Source organism: Canis lupus, chromosome 19, assembly GCF_003254725.2.
Source record: "Canis lupus dingo isolate Sandy chromosome 19, ASM325472v2, whole genome shotgun sequence".
NCBI lineage: Eukaryota > Metazoa > Chordata > Mammalia > Carnivora > Canidae > Canis > Canis lupus.
In genome coordinates, this window is record NC_064261.1 from 36884975 (window position 1) to 36904887 (window position 19913).

At 36.4% G+C, this 19913-nt stretch overlaps 1 protein-coding gene across 10 annotated transcripts in view; it reads right to left on the reverse strand.

Moving 5' to 3' along the window:
• The window catches only part of NCKAP5 (NCK associated protein 5), a 960379-nt gene that overhangs the window by 379786 nt on the left and 560680 nt on the right, over window positions 1–19913 (reverse strand). For 3 of the 10 annotated variants that reach the window (XM_049097391.1, XM_049097389.1, XM_049097388.1), the window contains one exon: window positions 19844–19879. The exons of 6 other annotated variants lie outside the window; for them this stretch is intronic. In XM_049097391.1, coding sequence (XP_048953348.1) covers window positions 19844–19879 — 36 coding nt within the window. Of the gene's footprint in view, window positions 1–12725; window positions 12814–19843; window positions 19880–19913 lie in introns of those variants that run through there. One more of the 10 variants, XM_049097392.1, reaches the window with a different exon arrangement.

Here is a 19913-nt window from a genome sequence, read left to right on the forward strand (position 1 = left end):
ATAGAATAGAGATGACAGAAGGAAACTGAGAACTTGAAGGCAGATAAACAGAAAATATTTTAACTAAACAACAAAGAGAAACATTATATACACAGAGACCAAGACAGCTGTATCTAAATGTCTAACATTCATGTCATTGAACTTCATTGTTTAATTATCAAGTCCTGGAAAAAGTGAAAAGAATGGAAGAGAAGCAAATATTTGAAGAAATAATGCCTGAAAATTTCCCAAATTTGAAAGAAGACATAAACTGGCAGGTTTAAGAAACTCATTGAACAACAAACACTAAAAAACCAAGACTAAAGAAAAAATCTTGAAAGTAGCCAGAAGAAAACAACACATTAAATATATGAATGATTCAACAATTCGAATAAAATGCAGATTTCTAATCAGTAATCAGAGGTCAGAAGATAGTGGAATTATATTTTTAAAGTGCTGAAAAAAAAGAACTGAAAGAAAATAATTCTTTGTCAAGCTAGAATTATTTATCTAATAAAAAATATCCTTCAGGAATGAAGGTAAAATAAAGGCATTCTTAAACGAAGAACGACTAGGAATTCATTCATTGGCAACACAACTGTTCTAAAGTAGATTCTAAAATAAGTTTTTCAGGAGAAAGGGAGATGATGCCAAAGGAAATTTGGGATTTCAAGAAGGAAGAGAACCTGAAATGGTAAATACTTTGGTAAATGTATTCTTTTCCTCCTTTTAAATTCTTGAAAATATGTAGGACTACTGAAAGAGAAAAAATAAAACATTGTCTATTGGAGTTTTCAATGAAGGTAATGTGATTCATGTAATAACTACATAAAGGGGAATGCCAAAAGACCTATATGACTGACAATTTCTATGTTCCACTTAGAAAGCTAAAGTATTAAGTCTGGGTATATTATGAAAAATTAGGTATGCATATTATGATCCTTAGAGTTATCACTATATAATATATCCAGGAATAAATTTGGAAAACAGCAGATATATTTTTAAAATTTCCAATAATCAAAAAATAAAGCAGAAGAAAAAGAGAGAAACAAAACAAAAAACAAAAGATAGGGAATACACAAAACTAATAATAAAATGGAAGACTTAAATCATTGGAAGAACTAAATACAAATCAATAATTTTATTAAAATAAACACAATAATAAAAAGCAAATTATCAGATTAGATAGGAAAACAATATCTAATTTTAAGTTGTCTACATGAACTCACTTTAAATATAATGATATGAAAAGCTAAAAGTAAAATGATGGAAAAGCATAAATCTGTGAACACTAAACAAAAGAAATCTAAGCAAAGTTTAATATCAGACAAGGTAGATTTCTGACCACACAAAATTACCAGAGATAAAGAGGAATATTACATAATAATATAAGTGTCAATTCATCAAGAAGACATAACAATTCTGGATGTGTATGTAACTAGTAACAGAGCTTTAAAATACATAAGGCAAAAAATGTTAGAAAAGCAAAATAAATAAATTCACAGTTACAGTCAGAAACTGCAACACTCCTAATTGATAGAATTAGAAAACAGAAAATCACTAAGAGAAGATATGAACAGTACAATCAACCAACTGGACCTATTTGACATTTCTAGATCACTCTAGCCAACAAAAGTAGAATATACATGTTTTCAAGTGCACATGGAATAGTCACCAAAATAACATATATCCTTTGTCATAAAACAATCCTTAACAACTTTAGAATACTTAAAATCATAAAAATGTTTTCTGTTAAGAAAATTAAATTTAAAATCAATAACAAAAATCTCTAAAAATGTCCAAATATTTGGAACTTCAATAACATATTTCTAAGTAATCCATTGGCCAAAGAGGGTGTCTGTCTCAAGGGACATTAGAAAATACTTTATACTAAATAAAATGAAAATAAAGCATATCAAAATTTGTGGGATAGACCTATATAGGTTGCTAGAGAGAAATTTAGAGAGAAATTTACAGCATTAAGCACTTATATTTGAAAAGGAGTTCCTGAGTCAATTATCTAAGCTTCCACCATAAGAAAAAAAAATTGAACTTAAAGCAAGGTTAAAGAATGAAATAATACAGAACAGAAATCAATAAAATTGAAAAAGAAGGAAAACATAAGGAAAAACAAAGTAAGGTCAGTAAAATTGATCAATCTTCTTGGTCTTGATGTCCAAGAATAAAAAAGGAAAAAAGATACAACTGAACAATGTAAGGAACAAAAGAGTGAATAGCTGTACAGATCTCAAAGATATTAAAAAATTATAAAGGAATACTATAAACTATATACCAAAAAACTACTTTTATGAAATAAGCCAATTCCTTGAATGACAAAAACTATCAAAACTCACTCAAGGAGAAAGAGACAACCTAAATAGTCATTACTATTAAAGAAATTGAATTTGTCATTAAAAATCTTCCAAAAAAGAAAACTCTTGGCTGAAATGGCTGCACTGGTGTATAATACCAAACACTTAACGAAGGAACGCTTATTTTTTATACAATCTCTGCCAGAAAATAGAAGAAGAGCAAACATTTTCCAACTCATTATATGAGGCAAGCATTAACGCTAGTACCCAAAACAGACAAAAACAGAAATTCACAAAACAGTGTTCCCTTGAACACAGATGTAAAATTTCCCAACAAAGTATTAACAAATATATTTCAGTAATATATGAAAAGGATAATACATCCCAATCAGTGGAGTTCATCACAGGAATATAAGACTGCTTTAACATCCAAAAATCTATCAAAGTAATTCACAATGTTAACAGACTAAAGACATAAAAACATATGATCATCTCAAAAGATGCAAAAAAGACATTTGAAAAAAATTCAGTATTCATCAATGATAGAATTTCTCTGTAAATTTTGAATAGAAAGGAAATTCTACAAAAAAATCTATAGCTAACGTCACATTTAGTGGTGTAAAACCGAATACTTCCTCCTAAGATAGGGAATAAGGGAGATTGTTTGTTCTCAGCATTATCGTTAAACATCATATTGGAAATCTTTGCCAAAAAATTAGGCAATAAGAATCAAAAGGTAACCAAATTAGCAAAATAGAAATAAAACTGTCACAATTCAAACAACCTGATTATTTAGGCAGAAAATCCTAAAAGGTCTACCAAAAAATTCCTTAGAACTAGTAAGTACAAAGTTGCAGATACAAGACCAATATACAAAAATCAGTTGTGTTTCTATATATTAGCAATAAGAAATTGGAAACTGGCATTTAAAGAACAGTATCATTTACAGTACTCCAAAAAATGAAATAAGATATCAACAGGGTGATTCTAAAATTTATATGAAAAGGCAAAGAAATGAGAACTAGTTATTTATTTTTTTTGAAAATGATAAGTTTGGACAATTCAAGCTGATTTTAAGAGTTACTAAAATGCTACAGTAAACAAGACAATGTGGTACTGGCAATGGGATAGACACATAGATCAGTGAAAAGATATAATCCAAAAAAAGACCAATACAAAAAAATGACTATAGAAGAATAGCATAAGGAAACATTTTGGGTTGAGAGAATTTTAATTTCCCAACTATGGTATTTACACAATTTTGTGTATCTGTTAATACTAATAAAACTCCATATGAAAAAGTGGATTCCATGCATGTAATTTAGCATTTTGTGTCCTTAACCTCTATATACTCTACATACTGTATAACCCAAGCATGAACTTTCTAAATGACATTTTTTATAATCACATGATGATCAATCCTACATAACATAAAAGAAAAAAGTTGACTGTGAATTCAAATTATTTCAATATTTCAATATTCTACCTACATGGTTATTGTTTCAATTAGGATGAGTGTTCAGTAACAGACTCAAGTTAACAGTGTTTTACACAAATTACACGATTATTTTGCACTCATCTAAAAGAAGACTAGAGGTGTGCAGTCCAAAGCCACCAGAACTACTTGGATGGTAATGTCTTGAGTTTATACTACCTATTGATCTGCTCTGTCTTTCTTAGAGTGTAACTGATTTCACCTTTGAGGTCAGTCATGGACATAGGATGACTTATCAGGTTCACCTAAAAGGAAGCAGGAAGAGCAAACCAAGTAGAGAAAGAAAAAGGGTAGCTGTCAGCTGAGTAAATCCTTGATTCTTGCATGTTCCATGAACAAATTCCACCCTACATCTCACTGACTACCTCTTTCTGCAGAAGAGGCTGGGAAATGTAATTTTTAGAAGCTGCACTCATGGTCATCATCCATAATGTAGAAGTCTTGTTAATAAGGAGAAGAAAGGAAAGAATATCTATTTGTAGACAAACAGGATTCAAACACCTTGTCACAGATGTGGTACTAGTGGTTTGAGGAATCTTATTTTACAAAAGCAGTTCAAGTTAGTGGAATTCAACAAGGAGAGAAAACAGGACAGTGAATTCCACTCACATATTTGTAAAGCTAGAACCATACTTGTAATGCTTGGGAAAGGCAGTATGATACAACATTTATTACCAACACAGTTGTTAGAACATATACTGACAGACACTCCATTCCTCAAAATTTTAGAATCATTCTATCTAAGGGTTTGTAGGCTTGATATGTATGAGCTAAGTCCAACTGGAATTAACCGTGGATGTTTATTCTTCTTGTTAGACCAGAAAAAGAGAAGCAGAAAGACATGTGTTTTAAGACTGATCTTTCCTTCTCCATGTGAGGATTTTGCTTGTTGACCCTGTTCCAGAAGCGTGGATGCATGTGGTGATGAAAGGTCATTTCACAACTTCACACATTCCAGATGGTGACTCTTGAGAAAGAATTCTTTCTGGTAAAAGCTAGAAAAAGAAACTTCTCACTACTTACTGCTGCTAGCATTTTGTTTCCTGCCAACACAAAAACAAGCCCTGATGATGGGACAAAATGTTTTCTCCAAGTGTAATTGTGTCCTTGGAAATGTAGTGGTGCAGAAAACATGAGGGGAGGGGATGCTGGAGGATAGACAGCTCCGTTGGAGGCTCAGCTTTGCCACTAACCAGCTATTAAAATTTGTGCATGCTATTTCTTTTTAGCTTCTGTTCCTCTGGACAAGCTTTCGCACATTGAACAAAGATTCTCAATGTCTTTATTGGTAAAATGTAAAGCAGAATACAGTGACTTGTCCAAGACTCACGAACAGAACATGAACCCACGTCTCTTGACTTTTGGACTGTGTACTCTTGCCAGCTGTATGATGCTTTTATGTCTGAGAGGCCCATAGTCTTCTCCCAATCTATCCTGCTGCTGTACAGACAAAGAAAGACTGAAAAGTAAAATAAGAGAGCAACATGCTTGCCTCAGCTCTGTCACCAAGTAAGTATGCAATCTTAGGCTCAGTCTCCTCAGCTATAAAACAAGAAGGCTATTGGACTAGACAGCACTGACCCCCACATATATTTGACCCTGAACTTCATTAAATATTTTATTTTGCAGCAAGAAGTGTCCTTGGATCACCTTTTGGAAAATGTGATCAGTGCTTCTCAACTTTTCAAGTCGTGACACAGACATGAAAATGAAGATACGAGCACTCTACTTTGGCATAAATGGAAGAGAATGCTTCAGGCAGGGACGGGAATCCATCTGGGTGCCCCGAGGGCCAAGAGACAATCAGTGCCTCAGTACATTCTAGCTGCCACACATTAGTTGGAAAGCTGGAGCTTGAAGATCAGATTAGATTTTTAACTGCATTTTGCAGCACTCTGGAACCTACAGCTTTATGGTTCTTGTAAGAGCCAGCTTGGGGTAAGGCAACTCCTTGAGGATCTCTGTTGCTGGTCAGTGAGTTGGGATGAAGGTGGCAGTCCTTACAGCTGAGGAGACTCAAACCGTATGAAAGGCAGACAGGAAAGTGCCTACCTCACCAAGAGAGAGGAAGTGAGATAAGCCTCTCATCTGCCCACCCTCCCATTCCTAACCCATCAACCCAATACCTAAACCAGACAACAGCAGAAAAGAATACTATAAAATAATATCCTTCTGGAACATAGATGTACAAATTTAGATTGCATTTTGATCATGGACTGCCTTTTTTTTATAACTTCTCTTCCCTCTCTAAACACATTTGCTGTTCTCTTCAACCTGGTTTCACATGGTAAGGACCTCAGCCAATGAAAACACTATGGAATCTTTTGGTCTCTTGGCCCAAGAGAAAGTCCTGTTCCGGCACAGTCAAAATTAGATAAACACTGAATGCCCAGAGACGACAGAAAAGAAACAGCAGGCTTTTCATATTTTATTTAAGATAAAAAAGAGATGGAAGACATGGAATAATAATCTGGAGTAACTAAGTTTTTAGTAACTAGAAGTTCAAATCACTAGATTACTACTTTTTTTCTTTCCCTGAACTGAGCAAACATTTAGAAGAAAAAAGACACACAACAAAAACTCACTGACATCAGGGATTTATTCAGCAAAGCAATTTCCAGAGGCTATCCTGGAATCATTTCACATTCAGCTCAATATTCTGTATCTTCCACATCTATATCTTTTGTCCTATACAATGATAATTGATGGTCAGCATTACAGCCCTAAGGTCCTACAACGCACTGAATCATCAAAGGGAGATTCAATTATATTCATAAGACTGGATGTGCCACAGCAGCAAAGGGGACTGGTAGATTGAAAAGGGTTTAAACAAAGGATTTTCTGGTTAACTCTTACTAAGTCAAAATGAAACAAAAAAGATTCAATTCTATGCAATATTCTGGTTGATGGAGAAAGATTTTAATATTTGAAGGTGCCTAAACATGAGCATTTACAATCTTACAGCCAACTCAGCAGCAATTTTACCAGAACAAGATTTTGTATTTTTGCCCAGAAGAAAGTCAACTAAACCTTTTATGGGGGCCGTGCTTTATTGTGACTTTGCATAATTAAAAATATATTTTAGGTTTCTTTTTGCTTTTACATAAATGATACACGGGCTATCTTAGAAATATAAAAGATGGGCATCCCCGATGGCCCAGTGGTTTGGCACTGCCTTCAGCCCAGGGTATGATACTGGAGACCCGGGATCAAGTCCCATGTTGGGCTCCCTGCATGGAGCCTGCTTCTCCCTCTGCCTGTGTCTCTGCCTCTCTCTCTCTCTGTGTCTGTCATGAATAAATAAATAAAATCTTTAAAAAAATAAATATAAAAGATATAGACTCAAAGGTATGGAAAAGACCTTCGAGAATTTTATCATCAAGAGAAAGTCATTGTTAATAATTTGTGGTAGATACCATTATCATGGTCTTTTATCTAGGCATATCCATACATTTTTAAGTTTTTTTTTTTTAAAAAGATCTCTCTAAATCCATTTTAACCTATTCTTTTACTTAATATTACACTTGAGTAGCTTTCCATGTAACTAAAATTATTCAACAATATTATTTTTAATGGTTGTAAAATATTCTGTCATTTGGGTATAGCAGAGTTTATTGCTCCCCATAGTTGAAAGCAAGATTTGTTGCTTATTCTTCATTGTGATAAACAGTGTTGTAATTGACAGCCTATAATTCAATCTTTGTTCCCTTCTATAGTGACCCGACACCTAGCACAGCACTTGGCACACTATGGATCTTCAGTATACTTTCTAGAAGAGAATTGATAGATACAAGACTATGAATGTATTTATGACACGTCAAAGTGCTTTCAGAAATTTTGGAACAATTTATACTCCTGACAGCACTGTGTGAGGGTGCCAAGAATAAATACTACTTTTAAACAAATAACAAACACCAAAGTAATCACTTGATTATCATATTCTGAGTAACCTTCAAAACATTACTGGGGATGTTTTGGAAACATGTCAGGGAAACTCTGACATGATATTTTCTCCTTGGAATGGTAAATATGACGTGTGTTCCATATGATTTACACCGTCCTAAGTTAGTCACTCTAAGGTTAATGGCATACTCCATAAGAGAGGCTTTCCTATGTTTTAAATCAGGGTCTGGCAAAAATCTCACCTGCTGCCTGTTTTGTAAATAAAATTTTATTGGACCACACACACTTGCTTACCTGTTGTCTACAGCTGCTTTTGTGCTACACTGGCAGAGCAGAGTGGTTACAACAGAGACCATCTGGTCTGAAAAGCCTAAAAATACTATCCAACCCTTTACAGAAAATGTTTGTCAACCCCTTCTTTAAAGCTCTTAATGAGCTTTTGATATTTTATTTTTTGCATTTTTAAGTAAAACTAGTGGTATACCCATAAAAAATAAGTTTACAAGCATTTATTGAAAACTGTGAGGCATGTTAGCTACTCTTAAAGAACTGAGAACTGTGGAGACAAAGCAAGTAGACATGTAAGAATTAGAGTCAAAAAGGGCATTGCAGCATCAGAAGAGAGTCCTGGAATGAAGGGGATAAGTACAGAAGCATTTCAAAAGAGGAAAAGAAAAGATGGGTTTGGAAAATTAGCCAATTTCACTGACAGACAAGAACTTGAATTAGGCCATGCATTAAAAGAGCTTGGGATGTGAAAGAAGAAGAGACAGACTGTTCTAGAATCAGGAACATCAGCAGAAGCAGAGAGGATGGGGCTCCATGCATAATGTAGGTGACCAGAGCACTGAAGAAGATGCCATGCAATAGGGTGTAAAAATACAGTGTACTGGTATATTTCAAAAGCCTTCATTTTGTATTTAAAGGAACCTCAGGATACATCTTTTACTTAAGCAAAGAATCCTTTTATCAAGCAATTGTTTATTGTACAATCCCCTTCTACACCTCATAATATCGAACTTTGATCTCTCCTTCCAATTCTAATAGATAGGTTTTTTTCCTCCAGAAATGTAAATACCAATGCAAAAACTAAAGTGAAATATCAGAATGACTAGGGAAAATAGGGCCCGAAGACAATACACAAAAACACAAAAGAAAACCCACAAACTGGTTTCCATCTCTTAATATTTGCCAAACCCCTCTATGTAACAATGTTTTTTTCTGAATCTGCCAAAAATACAATATGCTTATTTTCTAGTTCCCTTCATCCAAGTTAACACAAATGCCACTGTAAAATTAATGTCTTTATTTTTGTTGTTTATAAATTTTAAGACTCAAAATGCTTTTTAAAACTTGCAAAGAAAGATGCATTTATAATGTGATCATTATTATTCAAGAAATCTTCACTGCAAACCACACTCTTCTTAATGCTATTGGCAAGCAGAGATGAATAATGACATGAAATATATTCTCTTTCTCAACATCTTGTATGTGAAGGCACAGGGGTAAGGGGATGACCTTTTAGGGAAAATGTGGTGTGTGGGAGAAACTTTTTAGAGAGAAGATTTCACAGTAGTTTTGGGTGAAGGAAAGGTTAGCGAATAAATGTATCAAAAATGCCACCACAAAATTTTTGATCCCAATATGAAATGTGTTATTCCCAGCACATATCAAAGACTGTATCACCACTCTAGTCCATTTTACTTCTGTTAACATACACCTGACCTATGTGTTGTGTTACACACTCAAGTAGGTTTGACTCAAAGAAGCAATATGCTCAAGACTAAAGGCTTTTTATGAAAAGAGTTAAGAAGTCAGAGTGTACTGAGTGTGCCAAAGACGGACACCTTTGGTGCTTTTTTACCAGAAGAACATTCACTGATAAGGCTGATGCGATGGAGAAGAGATGCCCAGTTCACTCTATGTATCTCTTCCTGGACTAGGACCTCCTCCCCATATCCCGGGCTGGTACTGGAGTGTCCATCCTTCTTACTCCCTTCTTCAATCTCCAAGTTCAGTCAGGACCCTCACTCCTTTGAGAAACAGTGGACTAAGAGTGGGGGCTCTTCTTTTTTGGACACCTAGGTAAGCAGACCCACCACCCCCTCAGGCAAGACCTATCCCTGGTGTCAGGTTATGGAAGTTGAAACATTTTGAGTTAATGACTCCTGTGAGCCCCAATGGCTTACTGTTTAATTGTGTAATTACAGACAGTTAAAAATGCATGATATGTAGTGGAGAGAAAATAGTTGGTGCTTCGGGAGCCATTATGGATTACAGCTTATGAAAATTTAAAGCAATGCAATATTTCTTTGGGCTTGGTTGTACTGAGTTCCCGTGCAAACACTGCACCCTGCTCTGTGGCCATTGTTCCTCCCCAGAAGTCAAGAAAGGCAGATGAGGAGCAGGATCAGATACCACAGAGACCACATATTTGGGGAGACAGAACATCTTGAGTGCTTGTTCCACAATACCCTCTAAGTTTCTGTGCCTCAGTGATCCTAATTGCAAATAACGTTAAGAAAAATCAGTCAACAACATTTTAATAACTATTTGAGAGTTGCTCAGATTCTTCTATGAGAGGATTACTGGGACTTCCTTTTATGATCATCTGCATATTCGGACCAAAAAAATTAAAAAGTCCACACTGTATTAGGCAGCATTCTCCAGAGAAAAAGAACCAATAGAATATACATAAGAGGATATTGATTATAGGGATTGACTCCCATGGTTACAGAGGCCAAAAAGACCCATCACTTGTTATATGCAAGCTGGAAAATAGGAGAGCCTGTGGTGTAATTCATTCTGAGTCCAAAGACCTGAGGGTGGGTGGGAGGCAGAGAAGAGCTGCTAGTGTAAGTCTGGGGTAGCCAAAGGTCTGAGAAACAGAAGTTCTTATGTTTAAGGGCAGAAAAAACATGGGGGTTCCAGGTCAATAAGAGAGAAAGAATTCAACCTTCCTCTGCTTTTTTGTTCTATTGGGACCTCAGTGGATTTTGTTCTAATGGGCCTTCAAAGTGATGCCCATACATGTTGGTGAGGGTAGATGGATATTCTTTACTAAATCTACTCATTCAAATGCTAAACTCTACCCAAACTCCCTCACAGACACACACAGGAATAATTGTTTACCAGATATCTGGGTGTCCACCAGCCAATCAAACTGACACATAAAATTAACCATCACACACATACCAAGCTAAAAGTACCTTAGATATCTTTGAGGATAAAGCATTGGATCAGCAACTATTTATAGGCTACCTGCCTATCTTAAAGGTTAGGCCTACTGAGGGTCTTACTAAGCACAGATCCATCCAGGCTATAGGTAGCAATGGAACTAGTCAGCAGGGGCATGCTGGGGATTGAGGAGGAAATTACAAAATCCACAGAAAATGTAACCAAATGTAACCATGTCATCACCAAAACTAAACATTTGCTAAATACCTGATGCTGAGGTAGAATTGTATTCAATGAGGGTTCCTGTACTTGAGTCCTGCAGGAACTAGCACTGGTCCTAAAGTGTTTGTAAACCTGAGTCAGGAGCAATGCATTGGAATGGATCACAGTACCCTACCAAATAGGATTATGGGGGGCAGAGGGGGTGTAGGTTCTGTTGACCAAGGAATAGACTGATTTCTGCATGCAAATAGTGATCCAGAGTGAGAAAGCCACTCTTGCTTTTCTTCCATCCTTCCTCCCTTCTCCCCTTCCTCTATTAGTCCATTCGTTTGTTTATTCTTTCCCTCATCCACTGAGTCACCAAAATAAGGAGATCTCAGTATGTGTCAGAATTCCTGCTAAGTGCTAGCTAGGAACATAGTGCTCATCTTTGATCTTAGTTCTTAAGGATTCAAGTCAACTGACAAAGAAAGGAAAAATAACTTCTTTCTGACTACCTGAAATATATGAAAGAACAATTCTAAGAACTTCAGAGGATTTTGTGCAACTGCCTGTAGGAGTCAGAGACAACCCCTAAAAGGACATGACATTGGAGGTCATGTTTGAAGGATGAATAGGAGTGTCTGAGCATAGAAACTGGAAAAGGCCTCCCTGGCAGAGGGAGCGGCATTCAACAAAGCACAAAACCTTGAAGGATAGAGCGCATGAGGAAACTAGCATGCCAGTCAGGTTGGGTAAGTTGAGTAATAAAAAAGAAGTGAGGGAGAGGAAAATGAGAAGCAGGCATATGGCTAGGAATGGCTTTGAATATCATATTCAAGATAACTAGATGTATCTGGAATGAATGGAAGATACCGTCACACCATTTAGTGTAATGACATCATAGAAATACAAATGGTATGTGTGAGACGCCTGGGTGGCTCAGCGGTTAAGCATCTGCCTTTGGCTCAGGGTGTGATCCTGGAGTCCCAGGACTGAGTCCCGCATGGAGCCCCCTGCATGGAGCCAGCTTCTACCTCTGCCTATGTTTCTGCCTCTGTCTCTCTATGTCTCTCATGAATGAATAAATAAAATCTTTATAAAAACAAAAACAAAAAAACAAATGGTGCATACAGAAAACATGTACCAGGCAGAGACAAAATATCGCATATATTTAGAATCAGACAGATCTGTTTTCAAGTCTGTACTGTATTTACTAACTATATCCCCAGAGCAAGGTGTTGAAACCCCCAGATTTGATTTCCAAATCTGTAAAACACAGATAATACACACTTTATGGGGTTGATTTCAAGAATGAAGGGGAGGCCATGAGAAAATGCTTAGCAAAGTGTCTTCACTAGACACTAGACTTTCCTTCTTGCCTTACCAGCCTGAAACACATCTAAATGGTGTTTGCCTCTGAGCTTTGATTCCAGAAGTTTGATCTCAACCTGCCCTTCAAGTAAAATAAATACATAAGTGAATAAAGTTTTCCGTTCTTGAAAGTCACCTCTTTCAAGAGGCCTAAAACCACCATCCATGACCTCAGCATCACTAAACATCAGCAAATAGTGACCCACACACTCAGATGATGCCATTAGGCACTTCTCTAAATGCTCCCCTTAACGAATTTCAAAGCATTTTTCACATAGACATACCTCATCTCCTTCGTAGGTGGAGGGATGACTTTGAATATTCATAATAAATTTAAATATAAATCTTGACAGGAGCTGACAATTATTTTTTCCTGTGGAAAGCCAGATATTAAATATTTTAGGCTTTATGGGTCACATAGGTCTCTGTGGCATGTTCTTCTTTTTTTTATAAACACCTCTTTAAAAATGTGAAAACTACATTCTTAGCTAGTCAACCATACAAAAACAGGTGAGGGAGGGGAATGGTGGGACAGATTTGGGTTGTGGGCTATGATCTGGGTAACCCTCGATTAGTACAATGACGTAGCAGTGTCTGATAGCAGTCACAATACTTGCTTCAGAGGAGTGCTGAAAAATAGCACCACCCTAAGCTCAAAAAGTGCATAAATCTCGCTTAATAAGCACCGGGCACCTACTATTTTCAGCAAACTTAGAGATGATGCAGCATTTAACAGAGACTTGCAAAGCAGCAACACTCTAGGTTGCCTTTGCAGAGACAAAAACTTTACATCACTATGACTACAAGTTTTTAGCACAATGAATTAGATTTGGAAATACACACTAACAAACACAAAAAACGACAACGAAAGAAAACACATGAGATTGTTAACAGTGGTGACAGATTTGATTTAGGGGAAGTTAATTTTTTTTTCATACTGTGAGAATTTGGGGTGGTTTCAAAGTAAAGCCACATATTCCTTCTTGTCTAGCCTTGGAGTCAACAAAGTAGTAATTCAGGTAAAGGCAAAATCAGAGCTTTGTTGTTAAAGGCACGTGTTTCAGGTGGTTGGGTACGAAGGTTCACTAATTACTTCACTATTGATTTAGATCCACTGTGCCATCCCTGGCAGTCCTCTGCTATGGGGCAGGACCTCAAATGCACAGCAGAAGGAAGACTAGCATATACCACAAATGAGAGCCAGAAGCAGATTTCACCCCTTTCCCCATGGAGTAAGTAAGAAAGGATAACGGAAGCCAGTAACAGTACTCTCTTGGTAATAAATGTCCCCAGTATATACTTGATGCATTTTACACAGATAAGAGCCAACTCAGCAAGCATACTAACACCCTAGAGATTGAATAATTAACACCTGCTACCAGAACCTTCTTCTCTCAGTTTCTAGTTAGAGGATTGTCTAACTAGGGAATTCCATATGCACAGTCTGAAATGAAGATATAGTTCATGCTTTATTTACACTTAGCACAGGATCAAGCCTGTTGCTAATTCCTATACCACCTTCTTCTCTACCTCTACAAAAGCAATGTCAGTGCTCTTCGACTCCTGGGGACATTAACTCAATATAATCTGTGTATCAGGTCCACCTCACAGTTTTGCACAAGCCTTACTGCATTTCTATGGGCTCTAGCATTTAATCTTTGTTCTCCCACATCCCAGCCTTGCTTGATTTGTGAAGTGATAGTTCACAGCTCTGGCTCAAGGGCTTTATCTGTAAGTTTTAGGAGCTGAATTAGAAGGTCTATTGAAATCCTCTTTATTCTTTGTCATTTACCAAGACACACTATATGTCTATGCTGCCCACTCACTGACTATACCGTTGTTGACAAGAGAAACTCTTGGATCTTGAGATGCTTTCATTCTCATGGGGGAAATGCTATTATTATTATTATTATTATTATTATTATTATTATTAATTATTTGATGCCAAGATCTAGTCCATTTTCCTTTTGAAGTCAAGTGAAATACACATTAAAATAATTTTATATCTATTATTTACATTTTTCTTTTATTTTCTTAAAAAGACACAGGGAGAGAGAATTTGTTTCATAATGATTGAAGAGTATGGTAAACAACTTTTTATGTGTGCATTAGCTTGGGCAATGATTACTAAAAGGGACTGAATATGTGGTGGGGTCAGGAAACACTAGCTGAAGGAAAGAGCTTTGAAATAATGCTAGAGGTGAATGTCTCATGTTTCCATCATCATCTGTAATACAGGAATTTAGTTACCAGACAACAATGTTATCATGTTGATACCTCTTGGATATATTTTTAAAAATCTAGAAAGTTACTTTTCAAGAGTCAGGAGTACAAGAGGTGGAACCAAGGAGAATTCCTGGCCACACAATTTGTTAAAAACTTCATCTAGAGATCTATTAATCTCCGAGTTTAATTAAAAGTCTGAGTGAACAAAGTGCTATTTTATCTGATGCTCAGTTCCATTTGGTTTTCCTTCTGGTACCAAGAGAGGCTGCTCAAACTTTTCTTAGCTACTGACTTTCATTTACTCTTGTAAATGAGTTTAGACCTAATGTGTGACCCCCCGGGGTCAGATTCTATAACTAAACTAAGTTACTAGTGAAATTTGTGAATCCAGGGACAAAGTAATCCAAAGACCACAAGAACAGTTTAAAAAATTGCTGTTTCTCTTTTTCGATCAATCCTCACGATTAAAGGCAGAATTTATTGATAAAGACAGAGAAGTAATCCTCTGATAGAGTGAGATGGTGTATCAGTGTTCTCCATACTCATTCAATTAATAGACTTCACTGTATGCAAACACTGATAAGTGGATGAAATGTGTTGCTTCTTAATGATCTAATCTGTATTCTAACAGGATGTAGGCTTTGCTACACAAACATTTTGCTTGGTTATTTCCCCCAAACATTTATGCCTTGGAGTACGCAAGCCATTTATTTTGAACAGTGGGGTTTGATGCACATCTCTGCTGTTAATAGCTCTGCAAACATTTTACAATGAAAATATCACACAACTGGAACTAATCTCATTATTTTCCATATTAATAATTCTTACAGCAACAGAAGATCATTAAAACCCAGAATGGTAATACACAGATGTTTAATGTAGATGTTCAAGAGCTCCTAGCCAAGTCATTCCTTCTGTCAACAAATATTTATTGAGCAACTACTCTGTTACAGGCACTGTGGTGTTTGCACATATTTTTAATAAAACAGACAAGGTTCTTTGCCTCATGGAGCTGCCATTCCAGTGAGGGAGAGAGAGACCACTTAGTTTAAAGAACAAGTCAATACATATTCACAAATTCTCATAAATATTACAAGATCTATATTTTTCTTCACCATAACTTCCCTTAAACACACCTGTTCTGCATTCCCATCTCACTATCAAAAGCCTAGTTTGACTCATTGTGTGTCAAAGTTCTGCTGCTTCTTTTTCTTCCCTAATTCAAAAGTTAACCATAGATTCTTTTTTCCCTTGATCTGATGTGAAAATATTAAGTCCTTGGTTCCAAGAATTCCACATGAACAGCCTGTAATGAAGATAATTATAGTTCATGCTTTAGAGTTAGCACAGGACCTGAACAAAGCCTATAGCTAATTCCTACACCACCTTTTCCTGTAGCTTTATAAAAGCAATGTCACCTCTCTTTGACTCATGGGGACATTAATTCAATACAATCTGCCTATCAGGCCCACCTCATTTACAGCTTTGCAGAAACCTTATGGCATTTCTATGAATGCCAGCATTTAGTCCTCATTCTCCTACTTGCCAGCCTTGCCTCATTTATCCCTCAAACATGGAGTAGATTTTCTCTTTCTGTCAAGACCGCTCACATCTCTTCTTTTTATATAAAGCTTGAAATCCCTGTCCCCTTCTAAGCTTGTGTGGACAGGCTCTCCTGCCCTCTCTTAACTCCAGCCCTACCCGACTCACCATGATACCCTCTCCTCTTACCAACCAGAGCAAGAAGGCTGCTTCTACCTTTTGCTTAACACATGTGTGTTCTCACATTTTCAACTATGTCATGTTATTTATGGTAATGATTTTCAACCCTATCAGATGCAATGTTCCATTTTATAACAAATGTTATGTAATACTCCCTTTACTAGCCTGAAATGAAATTAACAGATAATATAACTTACCTACAACATTATTTCAAGAAAAAAAATCAATATGATGCCCTAACTGTATTACAAAGGAGAAATAAAAAGGAAGTCATTCGTAATAAAATAATATGTATTGAGAAAGGCTATCCTTGAATACACAATGAATTAAACAGAAACGTGCACCTACATATAATTATAATGAATAATTTTAAATTTAAAAGAAGTAAAACAATGTTTTAAGCCCCATACAAAAAGTACAGGAATATGAAAGAACAAAGGTAGAAGTTGACATTAAAATAAAAAGTAAGATTTGGGTAAATAATAACAGATCGGGCTTGTTCGTATATGATAAGAAATAGATGGAAACAGCCGTAATTAGAACATGCTGAGACAAATTACAAACTGTCAAATGAGAGAAATGAGGAAAAAGCCAATAGTGCATTTATGCTATTCTCATAAATGACCTGAGCCTTATTTACAAGTGAGTTTTCTACATATTCTCTTGAGTTATGATATGCAACAAGGTCATTGATAATTATCATAGAAAATATCTATTATCCTAAAACTCCACCACCTGCTAAGGTGTTTTTTCCATCTTAGCACTTAAAACACTTTGGGTGAGACACTCTCCAACAGGCCTGGGAAATAAAGGATGAATGAGAAAGTGGAAGAGGAATTCAAGAAGCTGAAAGTTGATTGTGTGATCTCTTAGGACAGAATCAGATATGATAGGAAAAAATACAGGAAAAACAAAATAAATAAATAATTTTTAAGAATTTTTGTACTATAGGTTTCTTAACATGGGCCTCCAAAAATTATTTACAAGCTCACATACACATATACATACACTAACATATGTATGTACGTTTATATAACTTATTATATACATAAATGTATACATATATATTACCGCAGACATATGGAATATTTTTTAAAGCAAGCTTTAATAATAAAAGCCAACAAGGTCTATTGATCTTTACTTGTCTCAGAAATTTAATAATGTTTGATTTAAGTGTTTTAATCAGCCTCTCATCTCTTCTGTTATATATTTTTGTAAGGGGCAACTATAAATGTAGACAGCATGTTGAAAATAGGAGTGTGTTTTTGTTAACTCGATGGTACAAATGATGGTCTCATTAGTGACACAGCTTACCAAAATGGTGGGAAAGAACTTTTGTTGAGCTCTATAAAATAGAGTACCCACAATGTGAAAAATAGATGCATTCTTCAAAAAAATCAGCAAATGTTAAAACTATGCAAAACCTATTTTGTCTGTATACATAAAATGTAGTTAGGGTTCCAGGCACTTATATCTATGTGAACGTCCATCAGGACCCGGGGGCAATTCTTTCTTTGGGAATCTTACTGCATATTGAAAGACATCTAGCTTTCCCGGTTCTGAGACAGTAAAAGCCAATAATGCATCTATAAGAAGGAAGATAGGGATCCCTGGGTGGCGCAGCGGTTTGGCACCTGCCTTTGGCCCAGGGCGCGATCCCGGAGACCCGGGATCGAATCCCACGTCGGGCTCCTGGTGCATGGAGCCTGCTTCTCCCTCTGCCTATGTCTCTGTCTCTCTCTGTCTCTCTGTCTCTCTCTCTCTCTATCTTGTGACTATCATAAAAATAAAAATAAAAATTTAAAAAAATAAAAAAAATAAAAAATAAAAAGAAGGAAGATAAAAGGCCCTGGGACACCTAGGTGGCTCAGTGGTTGAGCATCTGCCTTCGGCTCAGGTCATAATCCCCAGGGTCTTAGGACTGAGCTCTGCATTGGGGTCCCTGTAGGGAGCCAGCTTCTCCCTCTGTCTATATCTCTGTCTCTTTCTTTGTGCCTTTCAATGAATAAATATCTTTTTTTTTTTTTTAAAAAAGACCTTACAATTTCAAAGAATCAGTTAATGAGCAGTATTTTCTGAAATCAGACATCACTTTGCGGAAACCTTTTCAGAATAGTCAAAATGTCATAGTATTCCGTCTTCCAGTTTGGTCCTACAGCTTGAATATTCCAACCTGTCTTCAAACATGCCAGCTATCTGCCATCTCAGGTGTATGAGGGCGAAGAATGACATGGAGAAGAGGAAGAGGCAATGTGACCATGGAGGCAGATTGGAGTGGTGTGGTCTCAAGCCAAAGACTGCTGGTAGGCACCAGAAGCTAGAAGAGGCAAAGAACAGATTGTCCCCTATGGAACAGAAGGGAGTAAAGCCATGGGGATACCTTGATTTTGGATTTCTGGCTTACAAAACTGTGAGAGAATAAATCTTTGTTGTTCTAAGCCACCAAGTCTATAGTAATTCATTATGGCAAAAAAGGAAACTAATGTATCCCGTAAGTCAGTCCCTGCTCGGGCAAGATAAAGGTCAATACCATGTTTTGATTATGTGTTTGTTTTCCACTAAGACTTTCATATCCTCTAAATAGTGCTGGACACTGGGAGGAATGACAGGATTCAACATGTCTGCTTTCTCTCTCTTAGAATATCCTACTCAGCCTCTCCCAGGCGATGGATCTCAAGCTTTGCTTCCTCACTACTCCATTACATAAGCTGGAATAGAATAGCTTTTGCCATTCTGCAGTGAGTTTCCATTATATAAGCTGAGATAGAATTTTCTTCAATTCAGCAGAGCACTCACCTCATTTTAAAGCTAAACATTCATTCCTGTGATTCTTCAGCAAATACTGGTTTCCCTAAAAGAAAGCAAGCTCCTAGAGAGAAAACCTCACCATTGTTTTCTCTACAACCTGCCATGGCAGCCAGAATTATTAAAACACATATGTAAATATTTAATAGCAAATATTTATGTATAACCATTTACAGATATTTCGGTAAAAAAAAAAAATGACAACTGCCATTCAGCATCGCAGTAGCAGCAGCAATACATGTCTTTCCAGAATAAAGCAGTGTTTTAATGAGTAGATTCTTCTCCACACTGGATTTAAAATATCTATTTCAGTGGTCTCATCACCCCAACCTCTGATTCAGAATTTGACACGACCAGTTCTTGGCCAGTTGAAAAGGTTGGATTGTTACCCCCACCCACCCACCCACCACCACCACCTCCTCCACTCCTGCCAAGTTCATGCCTAAACCAGAATGTGACTTTATTTGGAAATAGGATCTTTGCAGATGCAGTTCAAATTAAAAAGAGGTCACACTGGATTAGGGTGGGTCTGAAATACAACGATTGGTGCCCTGAGGGAGATCTGTACATGTGGAGACACAGAAGTGACACACAAAGAGAAGGTGGCCATGTGAAGACACAGACATATTAAAGCAATTTGGCTACAAACCAAGGAATGCCAAGGACTGCTGGCAACCACCAGGATCTAAAAAAAAAAAAAAAAAAAACATAAGGAGGAA